The 26,315-nt window shown below is 43.0% G+C and overlaps 1 protein-coding gene across 1 annotated transcript; it reads left to right on the forward strand.

Annotated features, from left to right (window-relative positions):
- The first annotated feature begins 5,305 nt into the window (after positions 1-5,305).
- Positions 5,306-24,843, forward strand: ptpn9a (protein tyrosine phosphatase non-receptor type 9a). Its single transcript, XM_070830010.1, has 13 exons — positions 5,306-5,841; positions 12,735-12,878; positions 16,849-16,938; positions 18,566-18,690; positions 19,537-19,642; positions 20,430-20,540; positions 21,302-21,618; positions 22,280-22,367; positions 22,685-22,754; positions 23,234-23,312; positions 23,447-23,597; positions 24,166-24,373; positions 24,629-24,843. Exons 1-13 carry the CDS (start codon positions 5,809-5,811, stop codon positions 24,817-24,819), a joined length of 1,713 nt encoding a protein of 570 aa, XP_070686111.1. The 5' UTR covers positions 5,306-5,808; the 3' UTR covers positions 24,820-24,843.
- The last annotated feature ends 1,472 nt before the right edge of the window (positions 24,844-26,315 follow it).

Below are 26,315 nucleotides of genomic sequence, written 5' to 3' on the forward strand. Positions count from 1 at the left end.
AGCACAATTCATGAGCATCTCTTCCCCTCTGCGCTGAGCTTACTGTGTCATTTGTAAAACTGCGAAGAGCTGGGCGGAAACAGTCGACAGGAAAAGACATGAAAGTTTCAGCGACCTGTGCCAACCTGTCCTCTGAGAAGATCGCTGCCTCAGGTTAGCAAATCTTGGCCTCCTGAGGTGGTTTACAATGTGGAAGCTAGAGAAGGGAGGCAAACAGGCTCTGGTTTCTGAGCTTTCACTGAGGATACAGTTTTATTTATGTGCGAGTGATCAATAAAATGACTTTAAAGCAGTAGTGGTAGCTATAAAGGAACAATCCACTCTAAAATATTGTTGTGACTTTTCAGTCCACTGCTTTGATTCAGAAATATCTCACCAACTGTTGCCATAAAATCTTGTATAGACATTCATGGTCTCCAGAGGAGACTTTTCCTCTTGTGCTCTCAGCAGATCAAAGTTTTAGCTCGTCTGGGACGAACAGGTTTTCCAACGGACGTTTATGGTTTACATTTATCTTGACTTTTCCTGCAGCGCCACCTTGAGGTTGACGCTTGTGGCACTGAAATGTCTCAACGACTGTTTGATGGATTGTGATGATATTTGTGGCAGACATTCACGTCCCCTCCAGGAAGAACTGAAATAACTTAAATAACCCCGTAACTGTTAGAACAACAAATTATAATCTGTCTAGTTTCAGTTAATGACAAAACACCTGCCACCTGCTTAACTCAAGGCCACAACGTGCGAAAATAAGATGGTGAAAAAATATAACTTCTTTCCATCAGCAGCTAAACATCGTCAGTGTTTAGATGAATGTAGCGTGTTAGAGCTTGGCTGCTGAGTCTAACTCTTTTAACAGTATGATTTTTGGGCTTGCTGGTTATTTGAAGATATATTTTGAGTCCCAGTTGCAGATAATTACAGACATACACTCCTCACAAAAAGTTAGGGATATTCAGCTTTCAGGTGAAATTTCAGGATGAACCTAAAATGCATTCTCACCTTTCCAGGTGAACTTAATGTGACCTTCTCTAAACCTTTGAATGCACATGTCCAACTGTTCAGTGTCTCAGTACTTTCTGCACCAGCTGCTGTTCTCTAACAAGAAGCTTACACTGAAAATGTTTTGTTGTGGTATACCTACCACTGTTGTTAGATTTTCTTTCAATAAATAGTTTAAGATGAATAAAATCACCATTGCATGCTTCTACTTAAATGCCCTACTTTCATGATATAATATCACTGTAACATTCACTTTTTACATTTTCCATATATTTCACCTGAAAGTCGAATATCCCTAACTGTTAGTGAGTAGTGTATTTTAGAATCTGGCTGTAAAGGATCTTGTGTTTTACCTTTTTTAGTATCAAACAGTACGTAGGCCTATCTCTTTTCTAGAAACATCAACAAAAATCCCATAATAAAAAACTAAATGTGGAAAGGGCATTGTTATCATCACCCCTCGCAGCCTCACTAGACCAGCATGCATTGCAGCTAAAGGGCACGTAGTGTTTTGTGTGTGTGCCACTACTCACTCTTTCTGCTCTGGAAAAAAAAAAAAAAAAATGTTGTTTTCTCCTTTTCTTGCTCATACATGGTTATCGTTATTGCTCTCCCCACCTACACGGAACACCAACAGGTGAAAATAACACGTTGACAGTCCCTCTGTGGAGACTGTTCTAGCTCATTCTGGGAAACATGAGAGCACAGTGGAGGAAGGTGCACGATGCAGCTGCACACCACAACTACGATATGGTGTCACACCATAACTCCTGGAAAGCGTTAAACATCACAGAGTGACAGTCGACAACAGTTCTAGTTGATAACGCTGTGTTTTGGTGACATTTCACTTCTACCTAAATGCAGAGAAGGACAAAACAAAACAAAAAAAAAGATAAAGGTTATAGCAGTGTTGATGTGGTTTCAGATAAATCAGATTTGAAGGGGTTGAATTTTCCATATGATGATACTCCAGAAAACTATGAGCAACGTTTCCATGTGGTTTTATTTTTCCTCTCCCGCTGTTTGATCGCATCTGTGGTGAAAACGTGTGCCAACACAGTATATGTCAACTTTCTCCAGAGAGGACCGAAGTGTTCGACTCCCCCAGAGCTCCAGTATTTCAGAACAAGACGTTTGTTCGAGTACAATCTGTTTTTTTTTTTTGTTTTTTTTTTTCTTTCTATCACACTCAGACTGAGAGTCCTGTCAAAGAGAGCAAAGTCAGGCATGTGGTTAGTGCAAGAATTCAGCTATTAGTCAGCAGCGCCGATCACTTTCCAGGAACTGAGCACCTGTCAGTCCACGGTTACACTTCTTAGAGCGCCCTCAGTCTCCCACACACACACACACACACACACACACACACACACACACACACACACACACACACACTTACAGTGTTGGTTTACGCTTCTCAGATCTCTATGAAAGCCCTTTTACAAGACCTCTGAGGAAGTTTCTCCTCAGCACCCGTCAGACACATGATGTTTAGCCGACTCAGTTGGTAAACACTTCAACTATTAATGTCTGAAAAGAGTCTCTGAATATTTAAATACTCATTTTAAATAGTGATAAAAAAAAAATGGTACCACTTTCATATCTGCACGGTAAATACAAGCCACAGACTGGAAACAGGGGCAGCAGCTGACAAAATCCACCTACCAGCACCTCTACAGCTCATTAACGTGTTAATTAGTGAATCCCCAAGTTCTCAGAGACACCAGTGAGGCCCCGAGTCCACCGTGTTTTCTCAGTAAATGTGATTCTCAGTTAAATCTGGCTGATTTTCATTCAGTCTCTTAGTCACCTCACACTCATTATGTGGAGCCTGCAGAGGCATCCACACACACACTGAAGAGAAGTATTTTTTTTTTAATGGAAAATCAGAATAATCTTGTCTTCTAGCTTTTATTATGGTGCAGTGAGACAAATGAGGCCTTCGTCTCTTTGATGCTTGTTCTCTTCAATGATGCGTTCTGAGATCTTTTTTTTTTTTGTCACAGTCCACATTACGTGGGCCGTGCTCACGGTTTACCAATCGCATTTTCCCAAATTACATGATGTCAGCTGGTTTGACAGGAAGTCTATTGTTGTCCACTCCCTTTCCCCCTTTGGTTTTCAGGCCAGACTTTCTCATGCCTCGTTATTTACAGTTCGCCTATTGTGGGATCTTGTGCTTTTTTTTTTCTGGAAAAGAAACATAAACATTAGCATGTGAATGCACCTATAAATTTCCGACCTTTTCTGAGAAATGAATAGCCTAACCGCCACAAAAGGCATTTCCATCTTCATTTACAGGTATAATACGATATTTGTGATGTGAAGGGTATCAAAGCGATGAGACATCTCACCGGCGTACACGCACTCCCACTGTTCTGCATCACATTACTTTTACAGCCTCATTAAAAACACATCAAGGTATGAATGGAAGGCCATCAATACCCATGCAGGAAATGCAATCTCCTAACTGCACTTGAACTAACCTCCCTGCTGAACCATATCAGGAGCCTGTAATATTCCAACGGAGACCTGCAGTGTGTTTGTGGGTCATATTACAGTGACTTTATCTTTACTGTCGGGTATTTTCTCTTTCCTATGATGTCATGTAATTCCTGTAAAGTGTACAGGAATTACATAATGTAGCCTTGGGGGGGGGGGTGCATGGGTTGAGAGTTTCACTAATTAAATTGCTGTTCTTGCAGTCAACCTTTGCAGAAGGGCCTGCTCCTGTTATTAGTTATTAGTTATTTCCACTCACTTCATTCACGTATTAGAGATGTGGGGTAAAGGTGCAGAGAGCTGCTGTGATGTTCAACTATAGAGGACATAGATATGTGCAGAAAAACACCAGTTTACATCCAGTAAGTGATTTATGACTATTGACTATTGATAATGTATCTGCCCAGTGTCATATGTGCACCAGAGGCTTCAGGTTTAGTGTGCAAGTGGCACTTTTGACCTCAACCGTCTTCCAAATTAGCTGCAATGTCAAAAAAAAAAAGTCATGCTTGTGATATTTGCCTTCTTCCTGTTTGTCTGTGAAATGTGAGGCTACAGCAGTCAGTTAGCTTAGCTTAGCTTAGCTTAGCACAAAGACTGAGCACAGGGGGAAAGTAACAAAATCCACCAACCATCTCTGAAACTCACCAATTATTACATCTCTTTTTTAAGATGAAGAAAAGCTTAACGCCCTTTTTACAGGAGGTCGTGTGCTGTGTTGTCTCTGTAGTCTCCTTCAGTCCACCGCAAAACACCAGACAACAGCCAATAGTTGTTTTTACACCAGTTTAATGACAGATTAAACAAACCGGGGGCAGATTTTAGTTCGTCTGGGACAAGTTATGTAGATTAAACTAAAACTATGTGTGACAAACACATAAACTACTAGACTTTAGAAAAAACAAAGACTTCGTACTAACTAACTAAAATACCAATATACAGAGAATATATCTAATTTTAGTCTTTACCAGTTTGTCAACACGACCATTGTGAGGAGGCTTAGGATCCTCAGTTTACTGAGACTGGGAGTCACAAGGTGTTGTGTTTGTATTGTAAAACCAATTCTGAATTTCTTAAATCTGGCCCTGACAAAAAAAAATATAAAAAATACTATAATAATAATAAAGATGATAATAACAATAGTGAGACTGATAAAAAAAAAAAAACTACAAAAACTAAAAAGGCATTTTTAAACAATCCAAACTAAACAAAAAGGAGCAAACCAAACTAACCAAAATAAAAGAAATAAAAACTAATAATAAAAACCTAATAATCTGCTCTGGACAGAACCAGGCTAGCTGCTTCCTGTCTTAATGCTAAGCTATGCTAAGCTAGCTAGCTAATAGCTTTATATTTAACAAGTGTGCCTTGACTGAAGAGCATGTTTCACTAAATATCAAACTTTTGCTAAAAGTTTGGAGAAACTTTCCTCCTCAGTAGATGAATTTAGAAAAAAATGGCTCCACACATGGTCTTCAATTAAAAAAAAAAAACTAAACTACATTAATTAATATAAGAAAAACACACAGTAAGTGTTTTAATATGTCCAGATCTGTATTTCAGACTCCTTCCTCGTGTCTCTTGATGCAAACTGACTCTCAAAATGGAGATTTTTTCCTCTCTGGTTTCCTATTTTTATGAATGAAGGCGGAGGTCGTGAGCTTTTGTCATGTTCTGGTCTTAACCACCAGGGGGGAGAGCAGCATGCAGGAGAGGACAGCCTCCAGTCTCTCTCACTGTCCAGCCCTGAGAGAGAGTGTGTGTGTGAGTGTGTGTGTGTGTGTGTGTGTGTGTGTCCCTCACAACATAAAGGCGACGTTCAGGGCGAAAAACTTGCAATTCATGGCATGGAGGAGTCACCGGGCAGCCGCAGCCCTCTGGTGTGTTTTGGTGGATGAGGAGCAGCAGATCCTGGTCTGATCCCAGTTACCACCGAGCCGAAGCGAAGCCCCGTCCGAGCTGCACCAGTGGTCTCCTCTCTTTTTGGGTTTTTTTTTCCTCCCCCGTCTTCTTTTTCTTCTCCTCGGTGAAATTTGACACAGCGTCAACGGGGGTTTCGCTCCAGCTCGGAGATTTTGCAGATTTTAAGGGGGGGGGGCTCGATTGTCAAAAGAGAAACAGGCACGTTCAGCTCACACTGCAGCGATTCAGATGCCTTCAGCTACCAGCGAGAGGGACAACCCCTAAACCCCGTTTTTACACGAGGGACAGACACACAGACAACTCCAACACCCCCCACCACCCCCACCACCACTTTATGAAAAGGACGCGTCTTGGCGAAAGGTGATCAGAGATCTGACGGGCACCATGGCAGCTACATTATCGGCGGAGGAGGAACAGGTAGGCCCTGAATGCACACACTTCTTCCCTCTCTGGGTTAAATGGCCCTGGGTGCCCCAGCCTCGGCCCCACCTGGAGGTATTTTGGCGCTGTGTGCGCACCGAAGCGAGCGGCGACGGCGGTGCGCAATGGATCGGTTGCGAAACGCTCCTGAACGCGGAGCGGAAACATCGTATCGATCTCGGGCGCTTTTATTGCTCTGGTTGCATCACTGCCAGTTCCTCTCCGGCGGCTGGCTGGGCTGACAAAGGTGTTGCGAAACAGGCCCAGCTCGCCTCTATCAGCCTCCACAGATGTAAAATATTCATTCCGGCTCTTCAGAGTTGGTCAGCCGTGGGTACAGACCGTGATATTACGCCTGTGGAGGGGGGAGAGGGAGAGAGAGAGAGAGCTGGAAAGGCTGCCTGCTTCCACATTTGGCTCTTTGAGGAATGCATGCAGTAGAAACTTGGTTTGTACTGTGGCTGCGAGAAACTGTGTGATCAGACACACATTTAACCCCAAATATGAAGGACAGGAGGTTCATCTGCCTTTCTCACTTCTTACCAGAAGGAGGAATAATGTTTCTGTGAGGTTTGTTAGATCCCTGCATTTAAGGATTTTTTGGTAAAACAACTTAAAGTGGCCAAACTTTAACTTTTCACTGAATGGATTTTCTTAAGCAGCCAATAAATCACATCACTTATGAGCTTTAAACACTAAAAACTTTTTTTTTTTTTTTTTTTTTTTTTTTTTGCATGTGTGACATTTCCTCTCATCCCAACTAGATTTTAGTCCAGAAAAAGGTTATTTAGCTCAGTATCAAAGTCAATCAAGTTGTTTTTTGGCATTTTTGCTTAATAAATGTGACTTAAATCTGAAAGTTATTCTAGGATTGGTAAACTATTATTTATTAGTGTACTCTGTCCTGCAGTAAATCTTACATTCATGTGGGTAAAATCGTTGAAACTGTTTGTGTTGATTTGACTTTATGGTCATTTTGAAGGCTGCAGTTAAACTGTACAGTGTTTTACTGAAAGATGTCTCTAATATCTTGTCCACCCCATTCATTTGAATGAGGGGGCACCAGTAGGACCCACTGCAGGGCTGATGGATCAGACTGCATCAGCGTCAGCTAAGGTGGGAGTCCAAATTATATATTAACATGAATATACAGCGTTCTACAATTTAAATGAAACCAGTCAATAATATAGAGGCATGAACAGCAAATAGACTGTAGTTTTTGTACAGAGTTACTGTGGGGGAGTAATAGTCAGTTTGCATCCATGTTCATTTCTTCTTGAGGAGTCTTCTTCTTCTTTGGTGCTGGTCATGCTCGTCCCGCTGACTCCTCATCATCTGGCCAGCAGAAAGCCTTATCTGGCTACTCCATTTCCTGTGTGAGCCAGGGCCCCCGCTAGGGTACCGGATGCCCTCATTATATCCACAGCCTAGTGGGGGGTGTTTGTCTGTCTGTGTGTGTGTGTGTGTGTGTGTGTGTGTGTTTGTCTGTGTGTGTGTGTGTGTGTGTGTGTGTGGCAGGGTGGCTCTCTCGGGAACATACACGAGTGTAGTGGAACTTCATTCTGAAGGCAGCTGTTAAAAGAATTTCCACTAGACTCAAGGGGGGAAGGGGGAGTTTATGAGTTACAGTGTGTGTGTGTGTGTGTGTGTCTATCATGTGCTCTAGAGAAAATGTGTGTGTTGTGTGTGTGTGTTTGTGTGTCGAGTCTACTCCCAGGAAGCAGCGGAGTGAGAGAAATTGGGGAATAGGGAGAGAGTGACGTTATTGACTTCCTGTTTTGGTATTGACTCGTGCCAAATGGGACTCGCTGAAGTGGAGCGAAGCCGCTTGGCAGCAGCAGTCGTATATTTGTAAATAGATTAGCATGGCATCTGTAATCAAATGGGTTCTGCAGAGACAATGTCAAGGGCGCCCATGAATCCACTGAAAACACAATAAAGAAATGCATTAGGCCCGTCTGTGGGATCAAGGTGTAACCAATGACGCTGCAGTTGCCCTCCGTTATTTCCCATAAACCTTCACTAGCATTTCTTCCAGCTGAGACATTAATACAGTCACCACGCACAGTGTGACTCCCTCTGGCTGGAATGTGAACACAATAGACAGCCTGTCAATGCTGACTGTTAATGACTGTTTCCTGCAATAAAACGATAAATTAGAAAAGAATCGATTTGTGCGTCAGTAAGTCAGCGTGTACAACATGATCTACACCTGTGAGTCTGAATGTGCAGCACGAGGACGGCCTATAAAACTGTGTTTTAATATGGATACGACCGTATATCACAGTGAAGGTAGCTAGAAGCCTTAAAAGAATAAAATCTTTTGGAAATTTAGTTTAGAAAGTCTGTTGTTGGCGAATACAGTCACACAATCCAATGAAAAGTAACACAAAGTTCATTTGCAACAAAGGTAATTATTCACTCATGTACTCAAAGTAAATTTTAGCAAGTTCATGGCTTCCTCTGCTGGGTTTTTTTTCGTATAGTCTTCTGGTTTTTTTCATTATTGTCGGACGTTTAATCCATCTAAAGTTTAATAGAGAAAATATGAGGCAAATGAACCAATGATGAAAATGATCATTAGTTGCTGCAGTAAAATCAGGATACTGTCATGCCACGCCAATAAAATAAAGCAATCCTGCTTTAATCCAGATTTGCAAATCCCATCAGCTGTGAGGATCTTTTGTTACCAGCACTGTGGGCAGTTGTTGGAGAGAAAGCCTGAATAGATTATGATGGAGGAGGGCTGTAGGTGGCACTTTAGTTTAGCCAGTTTATAAAAGAAAATACAGGGAGGATAAAGAGAAAACAGAGACGTACCGACTGATAAATGCAGAATAGAACACGCTCAGATGAGCCTTTTTATTAGGAAGTGTTAGAATTTAATGGAGTTATGATTCCCATGAAGTTGTAATCATCAATTACTGAATAGGTGAGGATGAACAGCCCACTTTGTTGCACAGCTACAGGTTGTTTCGCCACATAAATCTAAAATGCTGTCGGTGATAGTGACATTAATCCTGCTTTGCTGTCAGTAAACGTTCTTTTTAAGCAAACACTGAGCTTCTCTAATGTGAAGATCAGTGGCTTCTTCTTCTCTTATGTTACAGTGAACTGAATATCTGACGGTAATGGTTGGACAAAAAAAAGGTTATTTGAAGACACCAACCTTTTTGAAACTGTGGAGTTTTAGATCTATTTGGCAAATAACCAACCACAACGTCACCCACTGACTCACAGCCCGGCAGCGTCCGACCACAGTGAGCCTAATCAATCGGTTATCGACAGTCAGTGTGTCAACAGCCCCTGACAGCAAACTGGATTATTGGAAGGGCAGAACCCACTTTTATTTAAAACGTCTCACTCAGCATAAAGACGGCTGAAGCAGTGAGGATTAGAGACTCTTTCTGTACTTGCACTGACCTCTCAGGCTATTTAGGTTCATGTCAGGCAGCGTTTAAGCCAGAATGAAGTGTTTTTTAAAATGATTAATCAAGAACTTTTTAAGGGAAAAAAAAAAAAAAAAAATCTCCTGCCTTATCAAAACTGGAGCAAGTCAAGCAAATATTTATGCATCCTCCAGGAATTGAATAAGTCACTCCTCCGCAGCGAGCCTTCCACTGAAGTCTGGTGTGCTATCATGAAAACAAACTGGTTCATCCTCAAATTCCACTCAGGCGGATATGGCCCCTAGTGCAGAAAAACCAAACAAGACTGGCTTCTCCAGGAACAGAGGGTCACTGCCTGGAGTTGGCAGGCTCGCCTTAAAAGGCTAAGAGAGAAAGAGAGCAGCTGTCAGCCCATTGAAATCTTGGAAACCCGAGTGTACCTGACGGCAATCTGACAGGAAGTTGTCTTTGGCCAACTTCGAAGTATTAACGCTTCACAGTGCGGCAACAAAGCACAGACGGCCAGCGCCCAGTGGAACTTGTGGAGGCAGCAGCACAACGTTTGATTGTTCATCTGGTAAAGTAACTTTTTACAGCCGTAGGCTATCATGACTGGGACTTTGTAGATCCGCAGAAGTACAAAGTAGGGAAACAAAAACCTTTTCACCAAATACATTTCTGGCAGGAGCAGATTTTTATGTTCTTGTTGACGTCACATTTGATTATTTGCAATAATGAGACAAATCATTGCTCCACATTTATACGCCATCGCTCCTCTTCACTATTTTCTATCCATCTCTTTTTTAGTAAGATTGATTGTTTGGCTTGAAGAGCTTGGTTGAACCAAACCCTCCTTTTAGAGAACAGAGGATTTAAGTCAGCCTGAATTATCTGAGGCCCTGAGGCATCATCTTCTTTGTGATTACCAACCACATCCACTAAACTCCCTGGATATTATATGAAGCAGCAGTATGTACACTCAGTGACCCAGCCAGAATGTAATTAAAGGGAGCGAAAGCAGGTTTAAATACATTTTACGAAATAACTCCTCACTTTTCAGTGGTCTTCTTCAGGGAAAGGAGCATGTTAAGGTGCACGAGCAACACCAAACACGTGGATGGTGACTTCCCTGATCTTTTCTGGCCCTCAGTTGGTTCCTAAAGACTTTGGTCTGTTCCCAGTTGATGTCACAACGCTCTGTGCAAGATGTGGTCGAAAACTTGCAAGTGAACCTTTTTTAAGATTATTTTTTTTTACACACCGTTTTCAAAAGTCAAAAAAGGCCTTTCTTGCCCAGAGAACCTGCTAACACAATCAAAAGTAGGTGTTTTGATGGTAATGCACCCAGTTTCCCAGTAAAAGGGGTCATTGTAGGAGGGTAATGTGTAGTCTATAGTTCTCTTGTGAGGTCTGAAACATTTAATTTATGTTTGAATAGGCCATATTTTATGCCATTGATGTGAAATGTGCTCAAACTGATCAGAGATCACTCTGAAACTGCACTGACAAGCTCAGGGTTCAGAATAACACCCCTCCAGATCTCCCCCCCCCCCCCACGAGAATCGGATATGAGGCGACGTCAGCCCTGTCAGGTGCAATCACCCCTCATCCCCTGCATGCTAAGACGTCTGAACAGAGCAGAAGCTGCAGGCCCTCCTGTCTGTGAAAGCCCTGGCTTTCCTGAGGGGAGACAGTGGCGTCCTGTCTTTGGGCTCGGCGCTCGTCAGTGATCGTTTTGTATTCCTGAGGAGCCGCGGACTCCCAGAACTTGACTTCCTGTCTCCCATGCATGCCCCGCCGCCGCTGTGCCTCACCAGAGAAGCGGAACCCTGTGTTTAAAGTGTGAGCTTTCATTGCCTCCCCTGTCGCCTTTTGACGATTCACTGGGTGCTGACTCGCTAACTCTGCGGGTGCTGAGGGTGGTGGGGGGTGGGTTCCTGAGGGAGTGTATAATAAGGGCAGAGGGGAGGACAGGAAGCCCCTGAAAGACTGCTGGCGAAATGCATGAGGTATTTGCAAGATGGGTGGAAGGCCTTTATGGCTAACACATTCTTCCAAATTACAATTAATCAAACTAACTGTGCCACCCCCCCCTCAACTCTACGGAGCTTTTCAAAGTCTTTCAGTTTTGGTTTTACAGCCTGCAACTTTACTATTTCGGTTTACTCTCACTGCTCTTATATCGTCATCTTCAGCCACAGCAGGCAGCTGTTTTCGGCAGAAAAGCTCTTAAAAACCCACTGCACTAACTTCCCAGCTCCAAAAGGCAGGCTGGTGAGCACAGAGGAACATTTAGCAGCTAATCTGTCAGATTTTATTATCTTTGTAAGGATGAAAATGGTGTTAAAAACCAGAAAGTTTCCAGATGAGAATGTGGCAGGTATGTTTCTGCTGCCCCCACGTGGCCAAAAAAATGTGACTTGATTGTATTAATACCCAAATCAAGCTTAAAAACCATTACATGTATTGATTCAGTATGAATCTAAACACTGAAGAAGAGACGCTCTTGTACATGGGAGTCTGATTAATGCCACGTCCCTTGCTATCTTTAGCTCTTTTCCACTCTTCTCTTCTGATGTTCTTCGCTGTGAGATTTCACAAGGAACTAATTAGCATCGTCATCCTGAAACATGTTTTAATGCGTGTTTACCAGCACAGAGTTCGACGGCTAATTAATCATCTCCTTCCTGGCGAAGAGGGATAGAAAATCAGATTTGGGTTCTGAAAATAAATCAGAGCTGAAACTCTTTTTAATGTCGCTGCCATCAGCGTCGTCCTTCGTGTTGTTGCCACTGTAGAACTGCTTCATTAGCTGACATCTCGACTGATTTTATTGCCAAGTACAATTTAAAATAAAATCTGTCATTATTGCAGCTTCATGTCATAGAATCCGGCTGAACTGGTGTTTATCTTCTTCCTCTCTTATATTCTTGCTCTCTCTTACTTGTTGGCTCTAAAGTGGGAGTTTTCTTTCACTGAACAATGTTCCTTGTTCATCTACACGCTGCCGTTAACGTGCGTCACTCCTCAGTTTTAGTTGTTCTTTTTAGTTCAACCATGCAATGATTTTTTTTTTTTTTTTTTATGCCTTCATGGCTTCCACACAGTGCCAAAACCTTCCCCCAAGATAGCTGTGGTCAACACACAAGATGAACCCGCAATACTGAGGAATAACGTGAACGTAAATCCAATGGTTGTGCTTGGCTACACAAGTGACAGTTCACACATTTTATTTTGTACCTCCCTGTGAGTCGATTATAGATTTTGCAGACACATTCGCAGTGAGCGGGGCTCCAACCGTCCTTCAGACTATACGGCAGCATATAAAACGCTATCACAGACGTCTTTGCCAGGCCATAAAATTGTCAAATGTCCTTTGAGGCCGTGCGTAGCACTTCCTCTGAGGATGTATCGAGTTTAAAGCCCAGTTTCACTTCCTTCCTGTTTGACCCTTCGATTAAGGGAGTACAATGTTTGTGACCACATCTGTGTCTGTTTCAGGCTACCAGGCAGTTTCTGGAGGAAATCAACAAGTGGACCAGTCAGCATGGAGTGTCACCGCTGTCCAGGGAATTGGCCGTCAAGTTTCTCATGGCTCGCAAGTTTGACGTCCTCCGAGCCATCGAGCTGTTCCACAGCTACAGGGTAAGAGGAGACGTGAGATGAAAACTAGCTCTGCAGCTGCCTGCTGCATACACACATACGTGCAAACACAACGGCAGAGCAGATGTGATGCTGCACCCTTTTGGCAGCCATGTTGGAGATACAGAGTTTGTTCTCTGGCTGTGTTAGTGTTGGATTTTGCATCAGGTCACAAAATGTAGTCACATTTAGGTAATATCAGGTTTCAGTCTAGATGCAAGGGCCTTTCCAGTGTGAGGAAATGCCAATAAGTAGGGGGTGCACTTTAGTTTGGAGAGTTTAAACCCTTATTTTTAACCCTTTTGTAATTTAATAAAATATGACAAACTACTCAAGGCGTCAGAAAAGAGCATTTTTCTTAAGATTGAAAAGTTTCCTAACTTAGATCAGATAATATCTGATCAAAGAACCAGTGAACAAGCCTGTCAGTACTATGACAAACACACTTTGGTTGTACTCTTCAGGTGTTAAGGGTTGGTTCGCATTATGAACGTCACGTGGCTAGAAAACAGATCCAGTAGCCCATCTCATCGCCCCACACTGTGCAAACAGGTGTTAATATGAACTATTATTACCTTTTGCCTCACGAGTGGGCGAAGGCAGACCTCGGTGACGGCGATGCTCGTGGCAGAAGCTGTGGATTCTGTCGACAGTTTCCGCTAAAGCTAACAAAAACCCACAGCTGCCACAGCGGCCTTAGCATTGTTGACCAACTGGAGAGCCGTAACGGAACCAGAACAGGCAAGTGTCTTCATGTGACTAACATGTTTTAGGTGAGCTGACTCTGTTAAATCTGTTGAACACATCAGTCTAAAAGATTCAGTGTTATTAAAATAATCTGCACCCACTCTGGAACAATCTTTCCTCTCTCTTTTCCTGCTTATTACACAAAATATCAGCCTTTATTTCCACAGATCTAACTGTATTATTTTAACCGCTTGTTCGGATGATTATGACTCAAGTGCTTCGTCTGTATCGAGTTATTTCTGACGCCGCTGCAGTTTCGTACCTTTCTGTTCATTTCAGATGGACAGAAATAACTCATGACATGTTACAAAGGACAGTGACTGAAACCAGGACAAGATATCATGTTACAACCTACATCCTTGTTTTATCTGCATCAAATGGAGAAGTATTTCAAACAAAGGGCTGCAGTCAAACGGCACAGAGGTACAGGTTGACCCAGTGGTCACGCAGCGCATCCTCACCACACCCACAGCACGCTAACACAAGGCCTTTTTCACTGAACATATGCTCTCAGAAGGCCAAGCCGAGCAAGAGATCGCCTGAACAGATGCACCAAAACACACACACACACACACACAGGCATGCTCTACAGACTGAGTTATACACCAGAGGTATATTTCAAGAAGCACTTCTGGGGAATTTGAAACTTATGACGAAATAAGTGTTCATTGTCTGACACTATGAGTTATGAGGTTAAAGTAAATGAGGAACATGCAGTTTCAAAGGGACGGGTATGTTAGACCTGCAGGCTAAACAACATTCAACACCATGATGGGCTCAAATATTTCTAATATAAGTGCAATAAGTCAAACAAAAGAGTTGGACGCATTAGTTTGTCTATTTGTTTTGCTCTTTTGTGACCTCGTGGAGGTTTTTTTATTTTTTTTTAATGCATCTCTATTGAACATCGTCCATCTTCTCTTTTTTGTTTCCTGTTTGTTTGCCATGCTCTCAACCAACTCGCCCCGGGGAGAGCGGGGGCCCAAGTTTTAAAACATGCATTGGAGTGTGTATCTATAGCGGCAGGCTGTAAATCTATAAATGTGTGCTACAGGGACGCTGAGAGGCCACCTGACTGTGTGCCACAGCTAAGAACAAGTGTGAGGACTCGCTATAGGGTGATCATAACTGAAAGTAGAGCGGAGAAATGATGCCTGTTCCCTACATGTCACTGAAATAGCTGTTGGTGACCTTGGTGATATTATTACCACGAAACCGGAAAATGATGATCAAGATGAAACCTCCAGGGCAGGGCCAGTGGATCAGACTGCAGGTCTCTTTTACTGCGTGATCTTAAAATAACATCTAGATAATAACATAATCAAGACCTTCTCCTCCGAGCCACGTAATAACTACCAGGGAGCTGGGGATTAGGTCTCGTTTTGTACTGCTGTACATTTCATACTAAATCTGAACATGCAAAAAGGGATTTATCTGCTCAGATCTGCTCCGGTTTATCCACTGCAGCAGACGGAAAGTTCCCAGACGTCTCGCACAGACTCTAATGACCTGAATAGCTCCGGGACGTGGCAGGATTTTACCACCTGCCTTTTTAGTAAAGTCACTTCAATCACCAAGGTGGGTTCTTATTTCTGCAGTGAATAGTTGGCCTGCATAAACGCGACTCATTTCTGAATGCCTTGAATGTGACTTTGAGAGGGATTAGTCTCCCCTGCAACGCCACAGTTCATTCAACTCGGTTTAATGCTGCGTCAGCACAGGCACGGAGGCTGGGCACAAGCAATTTGTCAGAACAAACTGAGGGGGAAAGTTTCTAGCCAAGTGTTTGTTTGGTCGTGGGGGGAAACGTCCAAATGGGCCAAACTGGTGTTCAGACTGAGGCGGTTGGTCATGTGAGTCACGGCTGGCATGAAAAATCTGTGTTTTTGCATTGTACACTCTACTGTAACTGACACACAAGTAGTTTCTGTGAAGAGTTGCTGTATTTCAACGAATCATTACACTACACTGCATTTTGACACGTACACTAATGTATACAAAATCACACATGCTTCTCCATAATGCAGCAGAAATGTCTGCAGAACTGGTTTTACACCAAAAAAAAGCAGTTTCTCAATGATATAGATTCGTGTTTAGTGCAAATAAACAAATGCAGAAGCAAATATACTTATGTCCAAATATTGTTTTTCATTCAGTCTTGGGAAAGAAAACATTTTGTTCATCTGCTGCTGCTTTTTTTTTTTTTTTTTTTTTTTTTTTTTTTTTTGTATCAGGCCTCTGTTGTAACACCGCAAAACAGGAAACATTCATGTTCATGTTATATGCCTGATATGCTGACGATGAGGAATGGTTCAAAATATTGGACATGGTTATTTGCTGTCTTGCTGAGGACTGGATGAGGAGACTGAACCCACTCTTATGTCTGTTGACTCTATATGGAGCTGCAGCTGGTTAGCTTAGCTTAGCAACAACACTGGAGACAGCCTGCCTCCATCATTGATTGGTTTGTTACATCTGGTTTAAAGATGATAATAATAATAATGATGCTTTAAACAAACAAGATATAAACTGTTAACTGGTGAACTTTAGGGCTGCTGGTAGATGGATTTACTGTCCAACAGTTGCCTTTGTTTCAGTATCATCAGTCATTCTCTCGACATTAGGTCCATCTGCAGAGCTCTGATATTACATTTCATGGAATAGGCTGCCCCCAGCATAATACACCCATTATGTTTTTAAACTGCTTAAATCGGCATATAGTCATTTTTTCCATATTTGTCTCCAATTACCAATAACGGGATTAATTTAAAAGGCAAAGCTTCAGCAGACAGGGAATAAGAGAGCTGCAGTAACTGTGAAATCAATCAATAGATGAAGTTTCCACCATGTCTTCTCCATCAAGTGGAAAAGCCTCGGCGAAAACCAAACACTCTGACAGGAAGGTTAAGCTCGTCACAGTTTTATCACCAGTCACTGAGGTTAGTTTACATACCTGCTATTCGCAGTTAGTATTATTTAAAAGAAGAAACAATAAATACGACTGTAAATGGAAATGATTTTTAGAATGAGTTCTAAAAAACTCCCACACGACCTCCTTGGGTGGGGGGGGGAGGAGGAATGGAAACTTTGCACAGAGGGATCTTTTTGGCAGGAAAGTCAGGCGGGTAATTCTCCATTGTTCACGGAGAGGAATTCACCTCAAAGTGACGGCCTGTTATAGTTACTCCGCAGCCTGACTTCACCTGCTGTGATCTGTTTGCTTCAGGAAACGCGTCTTAAAGAAGGAATCGTCAGACTTCAGCCTCAGGAAGAACCTCTGCGCTCGGAGCTGCTCAGTGGAAAGTTCACCGTGTTGGTAAGAGTCTCCAATCAGTCTCCACTACATTTGGCGTCATTTGAATGGAAAAAATACAGTTTGATGTCAGATTGCAGGTCAATTAAAGGATAACATGACATTCTGTAATGTCCTTATTATAAACACATCAAATAACTAAGCCGACACTGATTTATTCCTACTGACAAGTACTGCCTGTGTGTCCAAAGCCTGATATTGTTTATTGTTCTACTATTCTTATTCTAGGGCTCTATTGTTGTCCAGAGACGATTAAAAACACATGACCAATGAGATAAATCACTGGTGTCTCGTCTGCTCACTAGAGCACCAAGTGTGTTTTAATCCGCAGTTGAAAATGTTTCCCAACAAACACAATATTCTAAAAACTACAGTGTTCGGCTCTTTTAGGAGATTACTCAGTTTAAACTGTGGATTTGTCACCAGTTTTTAAAGATGTGCAACTTCAGTAGAGACCAGAGGGACCAGTCGGAGTGGAAATCACATTTATCACAATTATATTCAATTCCTGAATTGTTGATTTAGACACTTTGACAGGATTTTTCTGCCAAAAAGCAAAAGCCTTATGCTTTAACATCTGAGTTTGATGTTTTTCCTCGTCCACATGTGTGACCTTGTCAGACGTGTGGGTTCTTCAGGAAGCAGCTTGGTCTGACGATCAATCAATCAATCAATAATTCACTTCCAAGGCGCCCGACGTGCTCGTGTGATGAGCCTGTTTGTTAGTGACGAGAAGGTTTAGGGTACAAAATCTGAAAGAAGTCCTCTCGTGATGAGGAATTTCTGGGGTGTAACTTATTGATTGACTGGCGTGCCAAGTGCACTTCCTGTGCCAGATAAATTTAGCCTTTTGTCAGCCAAATCACACCCATAAAAGATGCCCCCCTTCCAACACACACACACACACACACACACACACACACAAACACTCCTGCGTTTCCCTTCTTCCTTCCCGATTGACGTGCCACAGTGGCATTGATGCTGCACATCCTCTTGTCTGACGTCGGAGTTCTCCAGCCTCAGCAGCGGGCTTCATATCCTGTCTGAGGTATTTTTAGCCCCCATGCTCCAGAACGCTGGCTTATTTGCTTACAAAGGACGCCTCCGTTGTATCTTTTGGTCAGCGGCGTTATTCAAGTGTGGACCCTCCAGTTCTCCACACACCAGCAGCTTTTACACTGATTAGGTTTGACAGGAAAAACGCGACCTGTGTCCCTCTCAGGAAGAAGAACGAGCTGTAAGACCTGCAGCATCACTATTGACAGGAATTGTTCCTTCTGCTGAATTGTTGACAGCCCTTCTTGGCCATGTGCCAGCAGCCGGCTTATGAACCTAAGTGCCCCCCTGTGGTCGTTGTTCATCCTTCATGTTTGCAGGGCTTCCATTTGGCTGCCCTGATGCCACCATCCAGTCAATTGGCTAAAAGCACCACATGCTTGTAATGAAAGACTCTCAGTCAATCTACTAATTCTTTTATTTAGTGGGAACTTTGATGATAGTTACAGGAGCAGAAGCAGAAAAATAAAAACCTTCAGAGCTAATACTGTCAACAGCTCTGTGCAGGTGGTTAGAGTTGGTAGTGAAAAGGGGATAAATGCTGATTATAACCTGTTTGTTTTGTGTATTCCAGAGTGTACGGGACCCCTCGGGGGCCTCCATTGCCTTGTACACGGCCAAACTCCATCACCCGAACAAGACAGGCAACCATGTGGTGCTTCAAGCCCTCTTCTACCTCCTGGATCGGGCCGTGGAGAGGTGAGCACTGTGGTCGCCTAAACATGAGAGATGTTGTTACTGATCTTTTCTCTCCTAGAACAACACACACACTCCTCACTAAAAGTTAGGGATATTCAGCTTTCAGGTGAAATCTCAGGATGAACCTAAAATGCATTCTAACCTTTCCAGGTGAACTTAATGTGACCTTCTCTAAACCTTTGAATGCACATGTCCAACTGTTCAGTGTTTCAGTACTTTCTGCACCAGCTGCTGTTCTCTAACAAGAAGCTTAACAGCAACATTCACAACAGGTTTGATCCCTGAATCCACCAATACATTTCCTGCTTCAGTTAGAATTGGTATTTAAACAGTCCTCCTCATCCTGCTGTTCACATTCTGACATCATGAGACCAAGACGACACCTAACAGTTGATCAGCAGCACCTCAACACTGGAGGCTTCAAACAGGAAGTCCTCAGACGGAGGTGTTCACTGAGCTTAGAGGGTCACAGAGTGTCATCAGGAGGTTGGAACAGTGATACAGAGACTGGAAGAGTCACAGAAAGGAGAGGAGTGGACGTCCTTTGGCCACGTCCCAATTTATTGAGACACTGAAAATTTTTGTTGTGGTTTACCTACCACTGTTGTTAGATTTTCTTTCAATAAATAGTTTAAAATGAAGAAATCACCAGTGCATGCTTCTACTTAAATGCCCTACTTTCATGATATAATATCACTGTAGCATTCACTTTTTACATTTTCCATAAATTTCACCTGAAAGTCAAATATCCCTAACTGTTAGTGAGTAGTGTATTCTTCTTTAACTAGAAACCTACTGAATAGTTTAAGTGTTAACAGCGACGTCCTATCCTCTGTCGGCCCACAGCTTTGAGACCCAGAGGAATGGCTTGGTGTTCATCTACGACATGGCCGGCTCCAACTACACAAACTTTGAGCTGGACCTGAGCAAGAAGATCCTCAACCTGCTCAAGGTTGGAATAACACCATGGACACATTACATGTTTCTATACACGTACAGTAAATGCTGAACAAAGATCCTGAGGAACAGACACAGGATTCACAGGATTAGATGCAAACTCGTGTATATTAACTATTGTAAATGCTCCTAACTATATTGAAAGGTGGCTAAGTGAACAGTGTTGAACATGATTCACCTCCTTCATCCTGTGAAGAAGCAGATTGATTAAAACGGGGTTGGTGTCCTCTTGGAATTTAGTGCCCCTTCAACGGGCAAAATTAACGGCTCACCGAGCGGGTTGACAAGTGCAAGACTTATATCACCCATACACCATGACTGTGTAATACTCAGGAGTGGTGCTTCTTTTAGCAGGTGCCTGCAAGTATGCCTGCATTAAAGTGAGTTATGCTTTAATGGTAAGTCATGCGGAGTCAGTAAAACAGACAATTAGCTGGTCATATATTATATATTTTGAAATGAATAGATAAATATTTTATGCCCACACATTTATCTAAATGCTGACAGGTGTAGTTTAGTTTCGCTGCTCAAATTCAGAACACAGAAGTCAAGTTACCACAAAATAAAGTGGAGAAAGCATAATTATGTATGATGATTACCTGATAGAAGGTCCTCTGTGAGTGTTTTGAGGACTAACTGCCTTTCTTTTGTACTTCACACGCACAAACTACCACATGATCGTCTCTAAATCATGACTTTCAAACAAAAATGACATAAATTCTGTTGAATCTGTGAAATAAATTGTAGCCTGTTATTAAGGTGTGCTTGTCTCTCTCCACCAGGGGGCGTTCCCGGCCAGGCTGAAGAAAGTGTTGATCGTCGGGGCCCCTGTTTGGTTTCGAGTGCCCTACAATCTGCTCAGCCTGCTGCTCAAGGAGAAGCTCAGGGAGAGGGTAAATGGAGGAGCTCGGTTCTCATTTTCTCCATGTTCACGATCGCAAAAGTCCGTTTAGTTTGTCTGTGGTGGCGCACAGTGAGCGAGCATAGTGTTAAATGATTGCTGCAAGTGATCATTTGATTAGGGGGTTCTCTGTAACCACTGATCCACCCTGCTGCCTCATATGCCCCTGAGACGTTAATGCTTGAAACGCTGGGGTCGATCAGCCTGCCGCATTACTGTCCACGAAGAATTTCATTAGTATGGATTTCCGTAGCGACTGAGTCACCTGATGCTTCGAGATTCAGGATGTTAATTGTCACTGCGGTGGCACCAGTGAAATAAAAGGAACATCCACATAGAGAGCAAATAAATACACAACACAGAATATGAAATAATGAGGTATGACTGCCAAGAAAGGTAGAAATCCAATAGAGATATTTATGTCCTGTAAATAGAATCTAAAACGGCCTCTCGTCATGTTTAAAATAGAAATATATTGGAGGCAGAAAAGGAACTGTTTAACGTACAGATATTGATGTATTGGACCCTCCTGTCATGATCCCCTGGTCCAGGACACAGACTAGAGAACACCTGGGTCAATGAGCATTGTATGGATGATGTGGTCCGCTGTTTATTACTGTTTGGAATAGAAATGGGGGGAAAGTTTGAATACTGGTTGTCAGTAAGTCGACCAAAGCACACCTGGAGTTTTTTTACTATGTAAACGTATTCAGACCCTTTCTGGATAGTTACACGTCGATCTTCTAACTCCAGGTTCAGATGGTGAAAATGGCGGAGCTGCGTCAACACCTCCCCAGAGACTGTCTCCCCCAGCACCTCGGCGGCCTGCTACCTTTGGACGCGTACAGCTGGAACCAGCAGCTGCTGGCGGGCCAGAACGGCCGAGTCGACCCAGTGGACGAGCTGGTGGGCATCCCCGTGGAAGACGCTTCCATCCACGTCCCCGGACCGGAGTCCATGCGCCCGCAGGAGCTGCTGACTCACCTCGGTAGGCTTCAGCGCTCAGGCATCCATCTAGAGTATGAGGAGCTCCGCAAAGAACCACCGCCTGGGACCTTCCACTGTGCACAGTGAGTTCACAGCAGCACGTCTGCCAAAGGCTAACATTTGGAGCTCTGGGCTTTCATTACAAACACGGGATCATTACTCAAAACAAATCCTTTCTTACTTACCCTGAAACCATTGTCCTAAATTAGGCTACTTGTGTACATTAGGTGAATAATTGCTGCAGCCCTAAGCTTACACTGCTAGCAGGAGCAGGCAAAATATAAATGACTTATTCTTTTATTATTATGTTTTCGGGTTGTCTGTCCATGCGTCCGACTTCAGGGAAGTCCTGCAGATCCCAAATATCCCAAATATCCGTTTGTACTCGAGGATGAACTGATCTGATCTTGGTGGTTAGAGGTCAGAAGGTCAAAGTCACTGTGACTTCACAAAACACGTCTTTCATGCACTAATTCTGACAACATTTCACATGATTCTCTAACAGGATGAAACGGTAAAGTGGTGAGATTTTATATCCGAAAGGTCAGTGGTCACTATGACATTATAATCTGAGGCGCAGAAGGGAAGATTGTGACCGTATTTCACATTTGGTCGGGTACTGACTTGGCAACACTAATTTTGGGATATGAACGGCATCTTGCCTGGTTGGGGGGACTCATAACAGTCATGGGGGGATAATTCTAGTTGTTGGCATTGATAAATTTTGGTACTATTTGTCTACAGAGCAGCCTACAATCAGGAGAGGAATCGCTATGGAGACGTCCTGTGCCTTGATCAAACAAGAGTTCGTTTGAAAGCCAGAAGGAACGAGGTTGGTGCTTCTTTTTTCTTTTTTAATTTGCATATCACAGGTATCATTCATATCAAAAGAAAACAAGCGTGTGCTCCACTCTCGAATGCCAAGAAATGTGCCAAGCTTGAACATTTTGAAAGGCTGCCAGCATTCTGCTTTACAAGCTAGAGAGTAACCAGAGTTTATTTTCATTCTGTTGTGTTTACCCCTCTGAAATTATTGAATACTACATCAGTCCCATGTGGAAAACTGTGCCGTGCAGTCTCATTCAGGTGGTAGGATGATTGCAAGGGTTGCATCCATCTTTGTTACAAAGCTTTTTGTTGTTCCCACAGAGATCAGACTACATTAATGCCAGCTTCATGGATGGCTACAAACAGAAGAATGCATACGTTGGTACACAAGGTAGGACAACCATCACATTTTTTTGTCTCTGGATGGCTGAAAGAGATAATTGGAACGAAGGCTACATGAATCCCATGAATATTTTTACAAGAAAATTTGTCGTTTTGCAAACAAAAGGTGGATTTTATGAAATTTTATGTGGCAGTTTGGGTCATTAGGCTTAAAAAACATTTGTGGTACACTAATTTTGAGATGACAATTTGTGATCTCTTATGAGGAGATCAGAGTTTACGTAGATAAATGTATGAAAAGAGGCAGAAATAAATGATGAGCAGAGCAGGTTCCCGCTATCAGGAGGAGCTCCTTGTTGTCTAGTCTCATGACCGATAGAATAAAGTGGTGGATCTACAGATGCTGGATACACACTGGGGTCAGTGTTGTGATTAAAGAATCATCATCGGTAAATGAAGAGCTGAGAACGGAGAAGGAGTTTCTTCATTACACCGATCACTTACTTTATTGTGCTTTGTCTTCTGCAGGACCACTAGAAAAGACCTACGGTGATTTCTGGAGAATGGTCTGGGAACAAAACGTGCTCGTCATCGTCATGACAACCAGGTAAATCTGAGTTGTTTTTTTTTTTAAATTGGCAAAAATAATTCACACTTGTTTTGGTGTCAGTTTCTCCTTGTTGTAAGCAGGAGGTGGAACTGTGACTTATATTTGCTGTACGTCCCGTCTCTGTGCTGCAGGACCGATGAGGGCAGCCGGAGGAAGTGTGGACAGTACTGGCCTCTGGAGGAAGGTGGACAGGAGGTCTACGGCCACATGGCAGTGGTTAACCAAAGGGTGGACCACCACACCCACTACAACCACACCACCCTCGAACTGCACAACACTGAGGTAGAGCCACTGCAGCAACATGTACAGCAGCAGGAGAATATTCAGTAGTCAACAAACCACTTGGGGGGAAAATGACAAAGCATTTTATTTACACACAGTCAAAGACATTTTTCAGTGGACGTTCTGGGAAACAAATTACTACAGGGGGTTCAGTTTTTGTGTTTTTATTGGGGTCAGGTTTAAGATAAGTGATGTAGCCCAGGCATCCTCTTCCTCCCTGAACTGCAGGAACTATTTCTTGTGCGTGTGCAGTGACTTCACGGTGTTTTATCACCAGCACAGACTGCAGGTAGTCACTGTTCCCGACAAAGAAGCAGCTCCAGCACATAACCTCTTGTAAAACCACAAGGTGCAGTTTTTAGATTTCTCTCTGTGTGGATTTAAAAAGACATGCAAAGTGTTAAATATTATATATAGTGCAGAGACATGAGAGCAGCTTTAATCTTCTCATCCAGCTCTCATGCCGAGAATATTGAACCACTCTTTTTTATGGTGCAAATTACCTGCAATATAAGTTACAGGTAATGTTCAACACTAATGCAGCTACAAACATCTTTCATCCATTCAGACGTGTGAACAGAGACAAGTGAGTCACTTCCAGTACCTCAGCTGGCCCGACTACGGCGTTCCCACCTCAGCAGTGACTCTCATCGACTTCCTGGGAGCCGTGAAGAGACAGCAGAGGAAAATGGTGAAGGCGTTGGGACTTCAGTGGACAGGCCACCCACAGGGACCCCCAATGGTGGTCCACTGCAGTGCAGGGATTGGAAGAACAGGTGAGATCCTGAGATGTATTTCTCTAAAAGCCTGACGTGTGATTCACCATCGAGGCTGCATCAGATTTTTTTTTTTTCCAGATAAAAGCATCTGTTTGTAAAACGAACACATTTCAAGGTCAGAAAAATGTTAGACATCCAGTTTAGGAACTATATTGTGAGGACAAGACCAAGTCTGAACACAAAAAAGCCTCAATTTAGCTCATTTGTGCTTCATTGTCAAGTGTCGGTGCTAACAAGCCCTGTTGTTTTCAGGTACCTTCTGTGCCCTGGACATCTGTCTGTCCCAACTACAGGACGTAGGCTCACTAAATGTTTGCCAGACGGTGCGACGCATGAGAACACAGAGGGCCTTCAGCATTCAAACCCCGGACCAGTACTACTTCTGCTACAATGCCATTTTGGAGCACGCCCAAAGGCAGGGCCTGCTCCCAGCCAATCAGTGAGCTTCGGCTCTGACTTCCCAAAACCAGTCCGAGAGCCCTGAGATTTCCGCGGTCAGCGTGTTAACCCCAAGCCGTGTTGTGTGACCAATTAGTGAGCACAGGAAGGTTAACTTCCTCGCAGAAGCTGTCTTATGAAACCAGGCCCATTCCTCATTCGCAAGCCAGACCAAGACGAGACAGTGACGAGAGAAAGGCCTGAGCGCTGACATTACGATGTGTCCGTGTGATCACATTCTCACTCAACAATGTGACATTTCTGCCGAACATATCTCAGAAGACGTGTGGTAGCCTGAACAAGCTGCCGCTGTGTTGAGCGGTTGTGTGCGGTCGGAGGCGCGTTGGGGTGAAGTGATCGAGATCGTGTTTATTAGCCTTTTTCTTTATTTATTTGCCACTTTAAACCCGTGGTTTAGGGGACCTTTAAAGGAGCAGTTCACCCCAAAATGAAAATTCAATCATCACCCAGTCGTCTCATATCAGCTGAAACTCAACTTAAGTTTGTTATGACGATGAATTTAACTTTTTGTTGCCTTTCACTCAAATTCTCTCTTAAAAGACATCTTACTTTTCTACCTGCAGCTGCTGTGGAAGGTTTTTTTTTTTTTTTTTTTTGTAGCCAAATGAACGTGACATTGGCAAAATTACTGACCACAAATAAAATCTTGATCAGATGTATGATAACAATTTTAAAAAGAAGCTGAGACGGAGCTACAGCGACTAACTTAAGCATTTTATGCACAAAGAAATTGTATTTATTGGAGTTTCAAGTGATGTGAGAGACGCAGGTTACTGGCTGTTTTCATTTTGGGGTGAAATGATCCTATAACATATGATTCTATAAGTACACGATTTTTATTCCAAATAGGAAGCTTGAACTCTATTAATACCTCTATCTACTATCAGGCAACAATAATAGGTGTTAGGTTGATAATAGTTTTTACTCCTCCTGTGTCCAGGCAGTCTTGCCTTCACTGTGGTGCATTTTTTTAGCACATGGCATAAGTCCCGTAGAAGACGCGACCTAGTTCTGCTCAGTCTCAGGAGTGTCACGCTGAACACGAGGAGGTGAAACTGCCCAACTTGTTGCCAAAAAACTGTTAAGTCAAAAAGGTCTTTTGCCAAGAAGTTGTTGTGTCCCGTCGAGGTTGCATGATGCCCTCTTTTCAGTGCCTGAACGGCAGTAAAGGAGGGTGAAGCACATCTATAATGATCAGGTTCTGAACTCCCCCTGTGTGATCAGACATTAAAGTGGTTGTCCATATGAATTCCTCTTTAGTTTGCCTTTTTGTTTTTCCACCTTCTCACCTAAATGTTAGGACGTCCTGACTTGCAGCACAGTGACCGTGTCTGTGGCCGCCTTTGCTCACTAGCAGTGCCATCACGCTTTAGTGACTGTGGGAATGTATCGCTAAGTGCCCACACACATGCACACATTTAGAGCAGTCTGCAGTGACTATGCCATTCAAGCGTACAGCTGTGTACATCTGTGGAAGTCA

This window comes from Pempheris klunzingeri, chromosome 5 (genome assembly GCF_042242105.1).
Source record: "Pempheris klunzingeri isolate RE-2024b chromosome 5, fPemKlu1.hap1, whole genome shotgun sequence".
Classification (NCBI taxonomy): domain Eukaryota; kingdom Metazoa; phylum Chordata; class Actinopteri; order Acropomatiformes; family Pempheridae; genus Pempheris; species Pempheris klunzingeri.

Excerpts from the sequence above, each read along its gene's own strand:
- ptpn9a (XM_070830010.1), top strand. The coding sequence starts at position 5,809 with ATGGCAGCTACATTATCGGCGGAGGAGGAACAG. Across the intron at positions 20,541-21,301 it reads AGGAGAAGCTCAGGGAGAGG|GTTCAGATGGTGAAAATGGC; the intron begins GTAAATGGAGGA and ends TTCTAACTCCAG. Across the intron at positions 22,755-23,233 it reads TGCATACGTTGGTACACAAG|GACCACTAGAAAAGACCTAC; the intron begins GTAGGACAACCA and ends TGTCTTCTGCAG.